At 40.3% G+C, this 16220-nt stretch overlaps 1 protein-coding gene across 4 annotated transcripts in view; it reads left to right on the top strand.

Annotated features, from left to right (window-relative positions):
• FRMD4B (FERM domain containing 4B) overlaps nt 1–16220 on the top strand; it is a 284910-nt gene that overhangs the window by 163162 nt on the left and 105528 nt on the right. For all 4 annotated transcript variants that reach the window (XM_064496320.1, XM_031470717.2, XM_064496319.1 and 1 more), the window contains 3 exons: nt 4019–4084; nt 5875–5969; nt 12905–12997. In XM_064496320.1, the coding sequence (XP_064352390.1) occupies nt 4019–4084; nt 5875–5969; nt 12905–12997 (254 nt within the window). The remainder of the gene's footprint in view (nt 1–4018; nt 4085–5874; nt 5970–12904; nt 12998–16220) is intronic.

The raw sequence follows: 16220 nt of genomic DNA on the forward strand, positions 1-16220 counted from the left end.
CCCCTTCAGAGGCTTGGATAAAGGTGGTATCACTACTTTTTTTTAATCTTAAAGAAGAGAACATGAATGGTGTTTTTATTCTGAAGCCTCTCCTGTTTTTCTCTTGCCATCACACACAAACACATCGGTTCACGCTTTGTCCCCACGCGGCTTGGGTTTCCAGTTTTATCCCCCTCAACTTTGTTAGAAAGTCTGTTGCAGTGGAGGCTCTAAATGAGGACTCCTTGACTTTTGGTCATTTATTTTCAAATACTGTGTGTCGATGAGGGTCACGGTCGGTTGTCAAGCACTTTGCCTGAGGCACAGCAGGCTCTCCTTGATGTCTGGTTGTGTCTCTTCCCTGGTACCACGTGGACTTACAAGGGGTTGGCTTATTCACATAACAGAGCTTCTTGGCAGATAATAAATATGTGTGAGCCAGAGACCACACACAACATCTAACAGAGGGACCTGCTCTGCCCTATCCTGGCCATGTGTGGCCGTGAAAGAAATCCAGCCCAGTGTTTCTGGATCTTATCATCTAAATATTTATTAAGTAGCATCTCCTGAATTCTAATTTCATCAACTGGAATTTATTCATGAGCATTGTTTTAACCAACAAAATACATCCACCACCTTTCAACCTTTGGTCTAATTGACAAGAGCGGGATTTTCTATTGTTATCGACAATCAAATCAGCCCTCTGCCCTCCCGAGGAGCCATCATCCCATGTAGGTAAGGGCTTGGTGAACAGTGAATGTGGATGTGTCAGCGTGGACGTAAACCTGTGGCACAGGTCCCCCCACCCCCGCCCCATTCCCCTGCACCGCCTTCTCCAGCTTGTGTGTGTGTCATCACGTCACACAGTGGGCTGTTTGTTGAGTCCCTCCACCTGCCCCCCAGGTGTCAGTCAGCCTCTCTCTCGGCTGTTGCACTGTCGTTGGTGGTAGCATCAGTGATTCTGAGTGGATGACTTTACTGTATTAATAACATCACCTGGGTAGTCTACCCTCTGGAATCTTTGGCCTTGGTTTAGGTATCTGTGCTAGCTCATGAAGATGCTTGTGGTGGCAATAAGCAGACTCCACTCAGCTTGAGAGAGAGAGAGAGAAAGGGGATTTATTGAAAGAATACAGGGATGTTTCATGGAACTTAAGGACAAGGATTCACCCAGACCCATGGAAGGGGCTAGAAGTGTCTGGAACGACGTGAAGAACCCTGACAGCAACTCTCAAGCTTTTTTTCCTTTCTTGCCTCCTTCTAGCTACCTGTCTCCTTCATTCTCTCTGCAGATGGTTCTCCTTTTTCTCCACACACAGCAGACCATGGCTGCCCCACAACCACCATATTTTCATCCACTCAGACTTATTTCCAGATTCCCTGGTCTGAGGTTCTGATTGGCCCAGCCTGAGTCAGGGGTCTTTTCCCTGGTCCAGTCAACTGAGGCCAGAGGGGCAGGACCATGTTGTGCAAACATGGGCTTCATTGCCTGTGTTTGTCATGAGACGGACACACACCCCCAAAAATTTACTATTAAATTTTCCAGGATAAACTTGTGTGTGGACAAAAGTAATTGACTAGATTAAGGGAGACCTGGAGAAAAACAGAAAGGAGAAAAAAAAATTTTTTCCCAATCAGGGAATGAATTCAGTTGGATTATGCAACAACAGGGTACCTTGAACTATTTTATGAATTTTGACATATTCCTTAATGGATTCATATCGTTTCCATTGATCTTTTGAATATGATTTTATTATACTGTTCTGTAGAGTGTGTACCTGGGGATTTGCTTGTGTGGGTTTTACAAAAGAGGTAAAATGATTTAAACCGACACATTGATTGAGTTCCTCCAGTAGTATAGAAGAGTAGAAAAAAAGGACTTTTTTTTTTTTTCCAGTTAGACATTAATTCAAATCTTAACTTGGTTTTTTTCTTGCCCAGATAGCTTTGAATAAATTACCTTAAACTCTGTGCCTTGGTCTTCTTGTCTGTAAAATGGGGATGTTGCCATATTGCAGAGCTTTGTGGAGATTTTAATGAGATGATTTCCATAGAGTGCCCATATTAGTGCCTGAAAGAAATGAAGATTTTGTTCTCCTTCCTTTTGCCACTAGAGATGTGTATGTGACTTGACTTTGCAGAGTTAAGGACATCACCAAAGGCCAACGATGTAAAGCTTGCCCACTTACCTCTTAGAACCACTTTGGAGGTTCCTATGGGCCACATCTCCATAATACCATGATCTCACTAACTGAGGTAGCTTTTAGACTTTTAGAGCAGAGCTCAGCCAAAAATGTAAGTGCAGTGGGGAGGGTGTAGCTCAGTGGTAGAGGGCATGCTTAGCATGCACGAGGTCCTGGGTTCAATCCCCAGTACCTCTTCTAAAAAATAAATAAATGAAATTACCTCCTCCCCCCCAAAAAAATTAATACATTAAAAAAAAACAAATGTAAGTACAATATTGTAATTAGTATTTTTCACATTAAAAACAGGTTGCTTATCCCACTCTGAGCCTGAATTTTCTCTTCTGAATTGGGGATAATGACACCAATCCAGAAGCTAACTAAGCAGCTCAGAGATAATATTATGAAACTTCCTGAGCAATGCTAAGTGTATACTTGGCGCTCATTAATTTTCTTTGTAAATTGGGTTGATATATATCTGCTTGTCCAAGTCTCACAGTTTCGTGCAACAGCTGACAGACAAAGTACTGGCCATGCTTTTTTAGCAGTGACCCAGCACTTCCACACCCATGGGCAAAGCTGGAGATGCAGAAATCACTGTGACATTGCTTATGACAGCAAAAGGCTGGAAACAACCTAAATGCTTCTCAGCAGGAGAGTCATTAAATTACTATATGTCAGCACGATGACTTGATACTATAGAACTATTTAAGAATGAAGTTGATCTATATGTGTTGACATTGGAAAGATTTCCAAGAAATATTGAATTAAAGAAGTAAGGGCAGGGGAGGAGGGTACAGCTCAGTGGTAGAGCACATGCTTAGCATGCACAAGGTCCTGGGTTCAATCCCCAGCACGTCCATTAAAACAAACAAACAAACATGTCTAATTACCTCCCCCCCCACATACACACACAAAAAAAGTAAGGGCAAAACAGTGAGTAGAGTGTAGTTCCAATTGAATTGAAAAAAGCACACACAAATATACATATACACACACACCACAGTCACACACAAGAATATTAGGAATACTTGCTTTATTTCAGAACAGTATGTCCAACATAATAATATTAAAGTAAAACATTTAACATGGGAGTAGATTTTTTAAACATGTGTGTGTATATTTCTGAAAATCCATATAAAGATGGTCAGTGAGGCTTCTCCTCAAACTGACAGTGATCATTTCTGCAGGGAGGATGATTTGAAGCATAAATTAATCCAAGGGGATCTTTGCACTCTATATATTGTTTAAATGTTTTACAAGGGCTAAGTTCCCAGTATTGCAATTATAAGCACTAAAAATTAAATATAATTAGAAATGCATACCTCAGACTGTTCTTACCTACGTGTCTTCACTGTTCTTCCCTGTTAATTAGTTAGTGATCACCACAAAAGGCGAGCCAGAGTTGCAAAAATGGGGATTTTCCATTTTAACTTTAGTATCATTTGTTTTTCTTCGTATTGTATTTATTAAGCCATACCAACAGATAAAACCATTTTCACTTGAAAAATAAAATAGTGATTCAAGGGGAAAATATAGTAGTTTCCTCTGGGAAAGAAACCTACTTTTCATCGCATAATTTTGTGACATGCTTGTATAGATATTATTTTTTCAACATAGTGACTGGTCTTGGCTTTTCATTCTTTTTTCTTTTAAATCCAAGAGCTAAAAAATATAAGAATAAATTCAGGTGCTGATGCCCTATAATAAATCTGTGTATGACCTGTTGGTTAATTAACTCAACTGATGCCAGTTTTAGGCTGAGTGCATCACGTGCAAAAGAAACGGTAAATCAAGTTCAAGGGTTTGCGCGCCAGCCCCAGCCTGATGCCACTCTTGCTGTCTTGTCCCCACAGATGACAGAAGGCAGGCACTGCCAGGTGCACCTGCTGGATGACAGGAGATTGGAGCTGCTGGTTCAGGTAGGTGTTGCCACTCAGGGACAACCCATTCTGTTCCCTCCGTGGGCCTCATGGCCTGTGTTCACTCTGCTCGCTTATCTGTGCCTCAAAGCCAGTGATGCAGGATTGTCTGCAGGGGACACAGGGAGCTTCAAAGCCAGGAAACCTGATCTGTATTTAAGAGTAACAACAGCCTGGTGCCAGGATTCAGAGATGTTTGAGTTCAGATCTCAGCTTTGACACTCAGTGGCTGTGTGACTCTGGGAAAGTCACTTTACTTCTCTGAATCACCTCTTGTTGGTAAACTGGAGGCCGTAATGCTTCCCTGAAAGCTGAGACTGTGCATTCTGCCGCTTTACCTGTGATGGTCCAAGTGAAATACCCAGTTTCAACAGCTGTGAACTGGGATTAAGATTGCCTAACCTTCCTCAAAGAATTATGGGTAACACCAAGCTAGATTAGGTATGTGAATGAAATCTCTGTAAAACAGATGGGACTTTATGAGTGATGGTATCTTAATTATTCATGCCTCTCTCTTCGTTCACCTAACACTGTGGACCCAGAGTCATAACAAATTGTGGAGGTGCCTGGTGACAGCCACACCTGCAGCTGTGATGAGAATTCTCTCCTTTGCCCAAACCTAAATGCTTCTCCTTTCTGAGGCTCATCCCTTGTCTACTGTGTGCAGGACTCAATTACAACGAAAATAGAGCAGTCAGCAATAGTTCCAACAGAGCAGACCTTTTAGTTTAGATTCGTCTGTTTCTTTTCTTTTCTTTTTTCTTTTCTCTCTTTCTTCTTCTTCTTTTTTTTTTTTTCTTTTTTTAATCATGACTGTTCTTTCTTCCTCAACAGCAAACATCCAACCCTCAAACCACCATAATGAACCCTAAACTGTTTGGCTCAAAGTTCAAAAAAAGTCCATCTAGAAGGCTCCCCATGCATACCCCCTTTTTCTTCCCCAGTCCCTGCAAATCCAGCTTCCACTGTTAATATGGACATTCCGGCTGTCTCCAACCATGCTTCTTTCCACTGGAGCCAGTGCTTCCCCAAAGCCCATAGATTAGATTCTTCTTCTGATTAGATGCCCAGTTAGTACTGGTGGTGATGATCTGTACAATGGGTACAGTTACTCCATCTCTAGAGAGAGATGAAAAGCTTAGTCTTTGGAATCAGAACTTGAATTCAAATCCTGTCTTCACTAACTGACATCAAGCAAGGTGCTAGACTTCTCTTGGCCTTTGTTGACTCATCTATAAAATGGAAATAAGAACCCCTACTTCACAGGCTCATTGTAAGGATTAAGTGAAATAAGGGGCACACAGAGTCCGGCACAAAAAAGTGGTAACTATTATGATTGTGTTGTTGTTGTTAGTTCTCTCTGTGACCCCACAAGACTTGGGTCTTGAGCCTCTTCAATTGGCCACCACCAAGCAGAGTTACTCGGATAATCTAGGCAGTGTTTAATATTCTTTGTCTTGATCACTTCTACCATACTACCTATAAAAGAGCATTTTTCCCCAAAACACCAAAGCATTAGTAAACACACTTTCACCTTAGAGGGAAAAATGAGGTACTGGACTGAACTGCAGATACAGGAAAATCATGGTCTCATTTATGTCCCTATTCCCATTTCCTCCCCTCCTCAAATCCTTAGAGGCTGATCTACAGTAGATTAATCTAAGCAGAAAAGGGCATGGGGATTTAAAAACAAACAGAGGCTGCTTCAAACCGTTTGAGACACAGGAAGGTGGTGGCAGTGAGAGAGAGCTGCAGCCAAATTGTCTCTAATCGGATTTTTATCTTGACAGCCCAAACTTTTGTCAAGAGAGTTGCTGGACCTCGTGGCTTCGCATTTCAACCTAAAAGAAAAGGAGTACTTTGGAATCACGTTTACAGATGACACGTAAGCGTTTTAATAGTTTTCTTTTTTTTTTTTTTCAACTTTTGAATGACTTTTATTTTCCTTTTTTTAACTGAAATACTCATCTATGAAACAGAAATAGGCTCGCAGACATAGTAAACAATCTTATGGTTACCGGGGAAAGGGGGTGGGAAGGGATAAATTTAGGAGTTTGAGATTTACAAATGTTAGCTACTATATATAAGTATAGATTTTTTTTAAAGTTTCTTCTGTACAGCACAGGGAACTATATTCAATATCTTGTAATAACCTTTAATGAGAAAGAATATGAAAACGCATGTATGTCTGAATATGCATGACTGGGATGTTGTGCTTTTCACTGGAAATTGACACACTGTAACTGACTGTGGTTTTCATTTCTTTACCGTTTGTCTGGACTACCTGTGTGCATCATTTACAACTGGCAAAACGGGGGAAAGGCTCCAAGAATTAGAATATGCCCTGCTTAGCTAAAGATTTTTGACTATAAGATTTTTCTCTTAGGATTGTTGTAAAAGGAGAAGAAAAGGAACACTGACCATTCTAAGAACTCAAATACTGTCCTAAGTGCTTTAGAAATTTGTCGCAGTGGGTGACAGTCCCTTTTTACATTTCTTTGAATCTACTTGTGCTTACTTATTTAGCTTATGCATCAGTGATGGAAATACTAGAGTGTCATCCACTCGTATCTTGAAACTGAATTACTGTTTGGATTTGGTGGCAACAAAGTTTAAAGGCAATTTTGTGGCCCATTCGCCAAATATGTATATAGTTTAATGCTGAATGAACTTTAGTGAACTTTTTAACTTCCACCTAAGTTCATTTTATGTTACCCCCTTACTATCATTTTTTTCTTTTACTTACATTTTTTTATGCTAACTTGGATGTTGTATATATTTGTCAACAATTTAAGTCCTCTCTGAAATGAGACTGGTATATAACAATGAATTCATAAGAATTTTTTGTTTTTGGTTTTGTTTTGTTTTGTTTTGTTTTTGGAGGAGAGGGAGGTAATTAGGTTTGTTTGTTGTTTGTTTGTTTGTTTATAATGGAGGTACTGGGGATTGAAACCAGGATCTCAAGCATGCTAAGCATGTACTCTACCCCCTCCCCCAAAGCTAATTCTTTTTTTTTTTTTTTGCAGGGGAAGGGTAATAAGGTTTTCATTTATTTATTTTAATTTTATTTATTTATTTAATGGAGGTACTGGGGATTGAAACCAAGACCTCGAGCATGAATTCATAAGAATTTAAAACTCCATGCAAGCAAATGTGTTCGGTCTTATTACCCCCTCTTTTCTGCGTATGTGTGTATGTGCATATTTTATGGCAGCCTGACTTGCTTTCATTATATATGCAGGTTGATATATCAGAAGAGTTCTTCCCTTTTATAATTTCCAAACAGCTCTTCAACTATTAACATTCAAGAAAATGTGTTCCAGAAACAAATTATAGTGGCTGACCACCCACAGCATACTTTCCGTCACTCTCCCAACTTAAATGCTTTTAGGTTCTTCAGGTTTACCAGGCAGGAAATAATCTCCAGAAGAGGTTAATTTGTTTTTAACACTTTGTGTCTTCTGAGTATTTCTACCTGGGTGTGCTGCGAGCCTCGGACCTCCTGGTAATGCCCATGTGCTCAGGGCTTGGGCAAAAAACAGAACAGTTGAATTGTTAGGAGACACAGAAGAACCTGAAAGCTTTGATTTCAGACTCAGGATGTTTCCCGAAGAGAGCTGGACAAAAGCAGGAAAAAAAGTGCATTCAACATCACCCACCTCATTCTGTATCACAAAATTAGCTGTTCACTCAACAGCCATCTGAGACGGTGTATGGTCAGCCCTCTGCTGGAGGAAATGGGAAATGCAGATGTCCATGAAGCACAGAATCTCACAGGAAAGACAGGACTAGTACATGTGAATCAGTGATTAAACACACACATACAGGTTGGATCTGAATGTGAATGAAATCATGGCAAACAGCATAAGACTTAAAACCATAAATACATGATAGCTAAGTCATATGGTAAAAACCATAAGAATACAAACATGGGGGAAGGGTATAGCTCAGTGGTAAGGTGCATGCTTAGCATGCACGAGGTCCTGGGTTCAATCCCCGGTATCTCTTCTGAAAATAAAGAAATAAGTAAACCTAACAACACCCCCCAAAAAGAAAAAAAAGAATACAAACACTACTTTGGGGAGAGGTCATCTACAGTAGTAAAAGCTAAAATCATGAATATTAAAGTAATCTATCCATTCAACAAATACTTCTGGAGTGCCACTAAATACCAGGCATTGTTCTAGGTTCCGGGGGTTCAGCTGTGAACAACACAGACCCAGTTCTTGTTCTCCTGGAGCTTATGTTGCAGTGATATGGTCCAGCAGGACCGGAAAATAAATAGATAAATGAGACAATACCAGAAGTGACAGTGCTTTGAAGAACAGGAAATGAGAAGGCGTGATCAAGAAAAGCTGGGGAGGGGGGAGGGTATAGCTCAAATGGTAGAGCACATGATTTGCGTGCCTGAGGTCCTGGGTTCAATCCCCAGTCCCTCCTCCAAATGTAAATAAATAAACCCATAAAACAAGAAGGGAAAAAAGAAAGAAAAGCTAGGGGCCAGTCTTAGACAGGGTGGACCAGGAAAGCTTCTAAAAGGTGAGATATGATAAAAAGCAAGAACCAGTTCTGTGGAAGTCTGGGGAGGCATTCCCAACGAAAGCCAGTGCAGAAACTCTGAGGTGAGAACCAGCTTGACTTTTGGGGTTTTATTTTTTATTTTGGGGAAAGGAGGGGGAAAAGTCAGTATGACTGGAATATAGTGAGTAAGAGGAAAAGTGGTACAAGGGTTGAGAAGGAGGCAGGGGTGGACATCATAGAAGCTTGGAAGCTGTGTGATCTTAGGCTTGGTAGCTCTGTGATGTTAGACTTAGTATCTCTGACACTCAAGTTTTCTCATCTGTCCAGTGGGCATCGTAATACTACCGAAATAATAAGTACTATAGAAGGTGCATATAATAGGGTCATGGCAATATACAATGATTCAGGTAAGTTTGCAGAGCCCAGGCACACAGCAAAGGGGAGCTGTCATCCTCTTGTTAGTAGGCGTGGCAGTAAGATGTATTCTGAAAGAGGCTTGAGAAGGACTCGGCTGAGAACCCACACAGGAGGGAGACTGGGAGGCAGTTAGACCCTGGGAAGAGGGGAGAGGAGACGGCATTCCAGGGAAGAGTCACTTTGTGGGCCAGTGCATGGACATGGTAATGAACCTGGTACCTTTGCCCAGTGGTGAGGTAACTGGCCTGATGGTGGAGTAAGGTATAAGAGGGACAAGCTCATAGGTGGGCCCTGAGGACCATGTAGATGGAGAAGGCACGCCGAGGCCACTGGAGGATGTGATGCAGAGGAGTGACACAATTAAGGACTGTGGTGTTGCAGGTGTCCCAGGCTACAAAGTTCACGGTGGGCTGGAAGGGCGTCTTGGTCACATGGCAGGCTTCTGGGAAAGCTCCCAGCTCAGGTGAGCAAAACCAGACGGGGCATCAGTTGAGCATCCAGATTGTGGGACCTTCTCTTCAGAAAGAAAGGGATACATCATATGAATGACTTCCTTTCCTGACCTGGACCACCTTCCCCCTCGTGTGCCTTGGGAGGACTTCCTTCTAAATATTCTATTGGAAGAAGAATGTCTCACTCAAGCGCCTCCTCCTGTGCTCTTTTGGCGACAGTGGTCAATGGTTATAATCTTTCCAAGAAGTCTGGCTCCAAAATGTCCTCCGTGCACGCCCCTGCTAGTGACAGCAAGTCTATTTTTGAATTATGAGCCGTTTGGAAGGTGTCTCCTGGCTCTCACTGTGTTTATTTTCAGAAGAAGTATGAGCTGGGCTTTTGGAGGTGGGAGTGGGATTTGGCCCTTTCCACCTTTCTGGGGAACAGGTCTGGAAAATTGCTTCTGTCGAAGGGTGTCTCTTTGGAATGTCCTGGTCACAAGCCTAGTTCTTTTTCTTTGTCTGGTAAATATTTTTGGAAAGTATTTTCTTTCAGCACTCCCCTTCCCCTGCCCCCATAAAACCACTGAGTCGGATCCCTCCCAAGATGCTGCCCAAATTGCATTTTCCAGCCTAGATGCCACATCAGCTCTTTGCCTTCGGTGAACTTCTCTAAATAGAGTCAGACAAAGCCGAAGGGACATTTTGTCAATGAAACTAGCCTGTCTGTATCCTCCTCCACAGGCCAAGAGACATGGAATAAATGGAATTGTGCAGTTACATAATCAAAGTCATGATGGTGACCAACAAAAACGAATTCATGGTCCCATTAGAGGGAGGGGTGGTGTCGCTGAGCCTACGCGGGTCAGTACCTTCGGGTGTTCTGCGTGCAGGGCGGGTCTTTTACCCCTAGAGGGCGGTCACGATCCTCCGGAGGCAGCGGTTTTGCGTTCACCGTCATGGTTTCCATCCCCTTCAACCCACTTAATCTTTTCCCCCTTCCCTTGTTTTGAAAGGATTTGCTGGATAAGCCTTGTTTGTTAAGAAATAACAAATAGGTTTCACAACACAAGTGTGATTTTTGATCGCCGTCCCACCCAATGGGCCTGAGCTAATGGGCCTTTGACTGATACAATTTTAGCCAAAAAAGGACACTTTGCTTGGAAGTTGGCTGGCTCAGCTGATAGAGGTGAATGTGTAGGTTCAACTCTCCTTTTGACATATTGATTAGATCTCTTCCCATTTGCTGACGGAAAAACTGGAGAAAAGCAGGCTATAAAAAATAAGTGCTTTTTTTTTTTTAAATCTCTTTTTAGTCTGAAAGATGAGAAAACAGCATATTAACCCTGGGTTATAGCTCGGTGATAGTTAAGGATAATTTTCGCCTTTTTGTTCTTCTAACTTGATCCTGTTGGTGCAATTATGGATGGATTTTTTAAAAAATTAATTTCTAACTTTTCTTTTCTAAAAAACATTTTCTATTACTTTTACCTAATATCTTCTTATAAAAACATTTCATATAGTTGAAGCCAGTTGCTTTTGATTGTTGCGATTTGCTCTGTATCTCTCCAGAGGTATAGCTAAGAATTCTACGAAATTTCGTCCATGTGTAATAGTGTTTGAGTATCTTGTGTGATTAATGTAATTGATTTATGCTCTACATGTTATTATACAACTTACGTCATTTTTAGACATAGGTTTACACAAGTTTATAGAAATATACATTACGTTTTTTAAATGATGCCACATCTTTTCTATGTAAATGCAAAAAGGACAATTCCAAATTAGTCTCATTTTCTGTTAAAAAAGAAAAACTTTGAGACATGATGTTGTATAATATTTTATGTATTTTAGACACACATTTGAGCATCTCTGAAATGTGTATGTGTAATGGAATCACTATGCTGTACACCAGAAAACTAACACAACATTGTAAATCAAAAAATTTAAAAAAAAGAACCTTCCCTTATGTCACTTTTATCAGCTTATTTATCTTCATTATATTCCTCCAAGGAAAGTTAAAGACAGTTATCAAAAGTCTCATAATAATAATAATTCCAGAAATAAAGGCACACTTTTTTCCTGTGTTAAAACTAGTAAGTGACAGAAATCAAGCCAAAAGTTATTGTAACAGCTGATTCAACCCTCTAATCTCATTTTCTCCTGTATCCAAAGTCCTGGGTTCAAATCCCAGCTCTGCCACTTTCCTTGCAAGCTGATTGTAAAAGAGTATTAATATATGAAAAGCACCAGCTTGGTTGGCACAAAGTAGTTGCTCAATAAAGAGCAGCTATTCTTATTATCACTGTCCACATTTCCTATCTGCTTATAATGAATAAAGGTTAGAGTTTTCTGATCTTTTTAAAAAATTATTTACTCAAAGACCAAAATAAGTTGGAAAATACCTTCTGACCCATGATAGGTTTTGTTATCATCTGCCATCAGCATGTTCTTAAGTTTTATGTAAGCAAGCAAAATGGAGTCTGCCCTCTGGGAACTTACTCTCTACAGTGAGTCAACTAGTTGGATAATCTTGGAAAAATCACAAACAGCCCTGGGCCACAGTGTCATCACCGCTTCCATCCCTCAGGCCAGAATTTGAGGAGAATGTTTATACCCACAAATTTAGTGAAACTCTTGAGTGAATCAGCAAATACATGCTTAAATATTAGGCAGTCCCTAATATATGTTCAAAAATAGCACCCAGAGAGTATTTGACCCCATAGTTTTATAAAAGCTGTAGTATTGTGTTCTGTGTCTGTCTGGTTTTATTAAAACAGAAGTGTTTCCCTTCTTGACTAGTTTTGGGTTTTATATTTAATAAGAATTTAAAGATTAATATATTTAATGTCACTTAGTTTTTTTTTTTACCTCCAAAGGCAACCAGTGTTTTCACTTTCTTATTGATTTCATGATTTATTCTCTCTGTGATATTTATATATATATCAAATGCATATATGTCTGGCTACTCTTTTTTTAATTTAAAAAAGTACTGTATTATATATAACTCACTGTTCCACGCCTTGCTTTTTCCTTTAACATCGTATTTGGAAAATTGCTCACAGTAATTTTGTAAAGGTACCCTCGATCTTTTGTATGGCTGCATTGTCCTGAGCTGCTTTTTAAACTCGTTTTTTTAAACAGTACCCTGTTGGATGTTTAGGTTGGTTTGAGCCTTTTTGCTGCTACAAACAGTGCTGCAGTGAGTGATTTTACACACAGGCCATTTTTCCACATGTGCAAGTGTATCTTAACTCCTGGAAATGGCAATGCAGGTTCAGAGGCAGGTTGCTTTTATAATTTTGATAGAAATGGCTATAGTGGCCTCATTACTGGTTGTAACAGGTTATACTCCTACCGTTGCTGTGTGAGATAATTGCTCAGTAGCACAGTGTGCTGTTGAAGCTGTCTCTGACTTTCTGTGTAATCTTTCTTCGTTTTACTCTTACAGAGGTCAGCAGAACTGGCTACAGCTGGACCACCGAGTTCTTGACCATGACTTGCCCAAGAAACCAGGCCCAACCATTTTGCACTTTTCTGTGAGGTATGTGTTCAGAAACATCCATCATCCCCCATCTTCCCCCTCCCCTCGCCCTTTTTTTTTTTTTTTCGGTTAGAAAAAAAAATTCCTGATGATCAGAGATAGAAAAAAATTTTTTAAAGGGACCTATCAAAAAATTATGACATGAAAGAGATTCTCTACTCTCTTAGTCTAAAGACCAAGTAAGTTACCATAGACACTGTGTAGAGCTGTTTTCTTTGAAGATAAAGACTACAATCACCTGCCTTTATTTCTCAAAGTCCCTTGAATCCATTTAAAGCTGAAAAACATAAATAATACATTTTAATACATAAGCCTGTTTCTGACACAGCATACTTCTAGATATTTATGATTTGAAATATAGCAAACATGTGCCATTATATTTTATATAGGCATATTTTTCTAGAGACTATGGAAAGAATTGAATTTTATGCAACTTCACACCTTAATTTGAATACATGATAAAATGCAAACAAATGCTCAGGGAAAGAATTATCTTAACAGTGCAGAAATCTGGATTTCACTTTCTTGCAGAGAGACTGATGAGAAGGAATCCCTGATTTGTTCTCTGAGCTCTGCTTGGGCAAGTCAATTAACCATACATATGGGCCCCACTTAATTCTCCTGAAATGGATACATTCAACTAAATCAAGGCGGCCAAGGATGGAAATATTTTTTTCACATTAATTATTCACAGGCTAAGATAATAAAATGTTACAAGGAGTAACACCCGTGTTCCTGTCCCTAGCTTAAGAAATAAAACATTACCAATTTTGCTGAAAGCCCCTTCCTGTGCACTAGCCCCTCTCCCCACTGTTCCGAATTTGATATATTTTCATGATAAATTTTGTTTTCCTGGTCTGAAGCCAAATGTGATAAAATAAGCTTAGGTAGCAGGTTTCCCATAAATCTAAATATGTTTTCATAACGCTAGATCAACCTAAAGACCTATATTCTGAGCCTGTGTCATTTGGGGGATGTTGAAATACCTTTGTTTTATGCCATATGGTAGGGGCTTCTTGTCTAATTCTTTGCTGGGGGGGGGGTGTTGTACTGTGGTTACGTGACAAAATCATGTCAATTTCCACAAACACTTTTTTTTTTAACTTCATTATGCTCCACGAAATCCAAAAGTGTGGTAATAAGAGGCCCTGATATCCTGCCCTTTTTGTTTTAAGGCTCTTATTTCAATATGAATTGATGGTGATGGTGGATGGAAGCTGCTCCTTACTCAGTAAATATTTTGCCCCCAATTTGTTTTTTGCTTTTTGCTCTGAGATCTGGTTTCGTCTTTTTTTTCTTCCCACCAGAAGTCGTATTTTTAAAGCCCAGGAAGTCGGTAGCATACGGTGATTTGTCCAGGAGCCTAGCTGGTATGGAAAAGTGCACAGAAATCCTAAAGAAAAACATAGGAGTTTCCTGGAAAGAGTGTGATATGAGTGCTTGTGCCCATGGAAATGGTGAAAGAGATAAACACAAACCAGCAAGCAATAGAAAAAAAAAATGCATGTTAATAATTCAGCAGGGGTCAGAGAATAGAAAAATTTTAATCTCACATTATGTGAGGATAATGGCTCAACATAAATCAGTATTTTTTTTCACCAAGCTTTATATTATAAACATTTCAAACTTTATGAAGGTGTAGAGTGAAAAGTAAGAATTACTCTCCACCAGGCTTCTTCCCTCCCCTTCCCACTCCCCCCCAGTTGCCTCCCCTTCCCCCTCCCCCATTCCCTCCCCTTTCCCCTTCCCCCAGTTCTCTCCCCTTCCCCCTCCCCCCCAGTTCCCTCCCCTTCTTAGAGAAAAATAAGGTTGATAAGTTGTTTGGTGACTTACTTCTTTTTTGTTTTTCTTAAACCTGGAGGTCTTTCCTTGGGCATTTAAAAATCTACTTTATTTCTTTGCACTTTCATAATTCAGCTATCCCGTCTCCTCTTAAGCATTTAGGCTGTTTCCAATGATTGTATTAAAATTTAGGCTGCAGATAACTCCATGCAGTTTCATCTGTGTGCACACATGTGGTGTTTATGTAGCTTAACTACTCAGTGGAAGCATTGTCTTTGGAGAGTTTATCAAGTTCCATTTACTTAGTAACCAGATTTGTGTGCTAGTTCTTTGACCACTAATATCTGATCTATTTTTGGTCTCAAGATGGCAGGGGAGAAAACTCGGTCTTCCCTTCATAAGGCAGCCCTGTCTTTTCAGAGTAGGTTCCTGGGATTCCGGGGTAGCCTGTAGCTTGTTTGTGAGTTTCAGCACTTGTCTCCCATAATCACTTGGCATTACTTTCCCTTAACTACTGGCGTGTTTCAAAACCCTTATCAAGTTTTTAATTATTCCCTTAATTCTTCCTCCCAACACTATAGTGAGATCATAATAGTCTTTGTGATTATTCCAATTAAAGACTTGTTGTTACTCCGATTTAATTAAAGAAATGATAAAGCAGAAGCACACGCCACGGAATTAAGTGAACTGCCCGAGGTCACCGAGTGGAACATCGTTCCTCGAAGGGCTCACAAATGGGATTTTAGCCACTCCAGTGAAGTCAGTTGCCTCTCAGAGAGCCTGTAGCCTCCTCTTTTGAGAAAACAGATCTGCTGGGGATATTTACATCCTAACAGACACCACCACCAACCCTCCAGGTTACTGGGGGGACTACACTTGGAGTCCTTGAAGAATAGAACCAAAGATAGAATTTGATTCTGTTTAGACATTGGGTCATCGTAGAAATCTCTAAAAATACGGTCTTTTTTTGATACTGGAGTCACTGCCTTTCCCATCAGCAAATATTGCTGCATCCCTGGAATGTGGGTGGAGTCATTTGCTTGTGGACCCCAAGGTGTGCACTTGCTGAGTAGTTAGCGCATGAGGAGAAAGGATTCTCCACGGAGCTAATGCATTATTTGGACGTGCATCACTGTTATTTTCATGGCTGACAATTAGAAACGTCCAAATGCCGGCACTGGAGATGGGCCCAGTACGTAAGGGCATTTTTACAGTGAACAATGGATCACTTTAATGAAAGAGATAAGATGGAAAAGTACATAGCATTTCAGAGCTTCCCCAGAGGGAGAGGGGGTACATATCTGCATCATCGTAGGGCATTTTCTAAACTACTCACCAAACCCCCAAATCCTCCACATTCCTTGGCACAGATTCTGAAACAGAGCACTGGAGGTGACGAATGTGATCTTCACCAAGTTGGTTGTGAATTAAAAAGAGATCA

Source organism: Camelus dromedarius, chromosome 17, assembly GCF_036321535.1.
Source record: "Camelus dromedarius isolate mCamDro1 chromosome 17, mCamDro1.pat, whole genome shotgun sequence".
NCBI lineage: Eukaryota > Metazoa > Chordata > Mammalia > Artiodactyla > Camelidae > Camelus > Camelus dromedarius.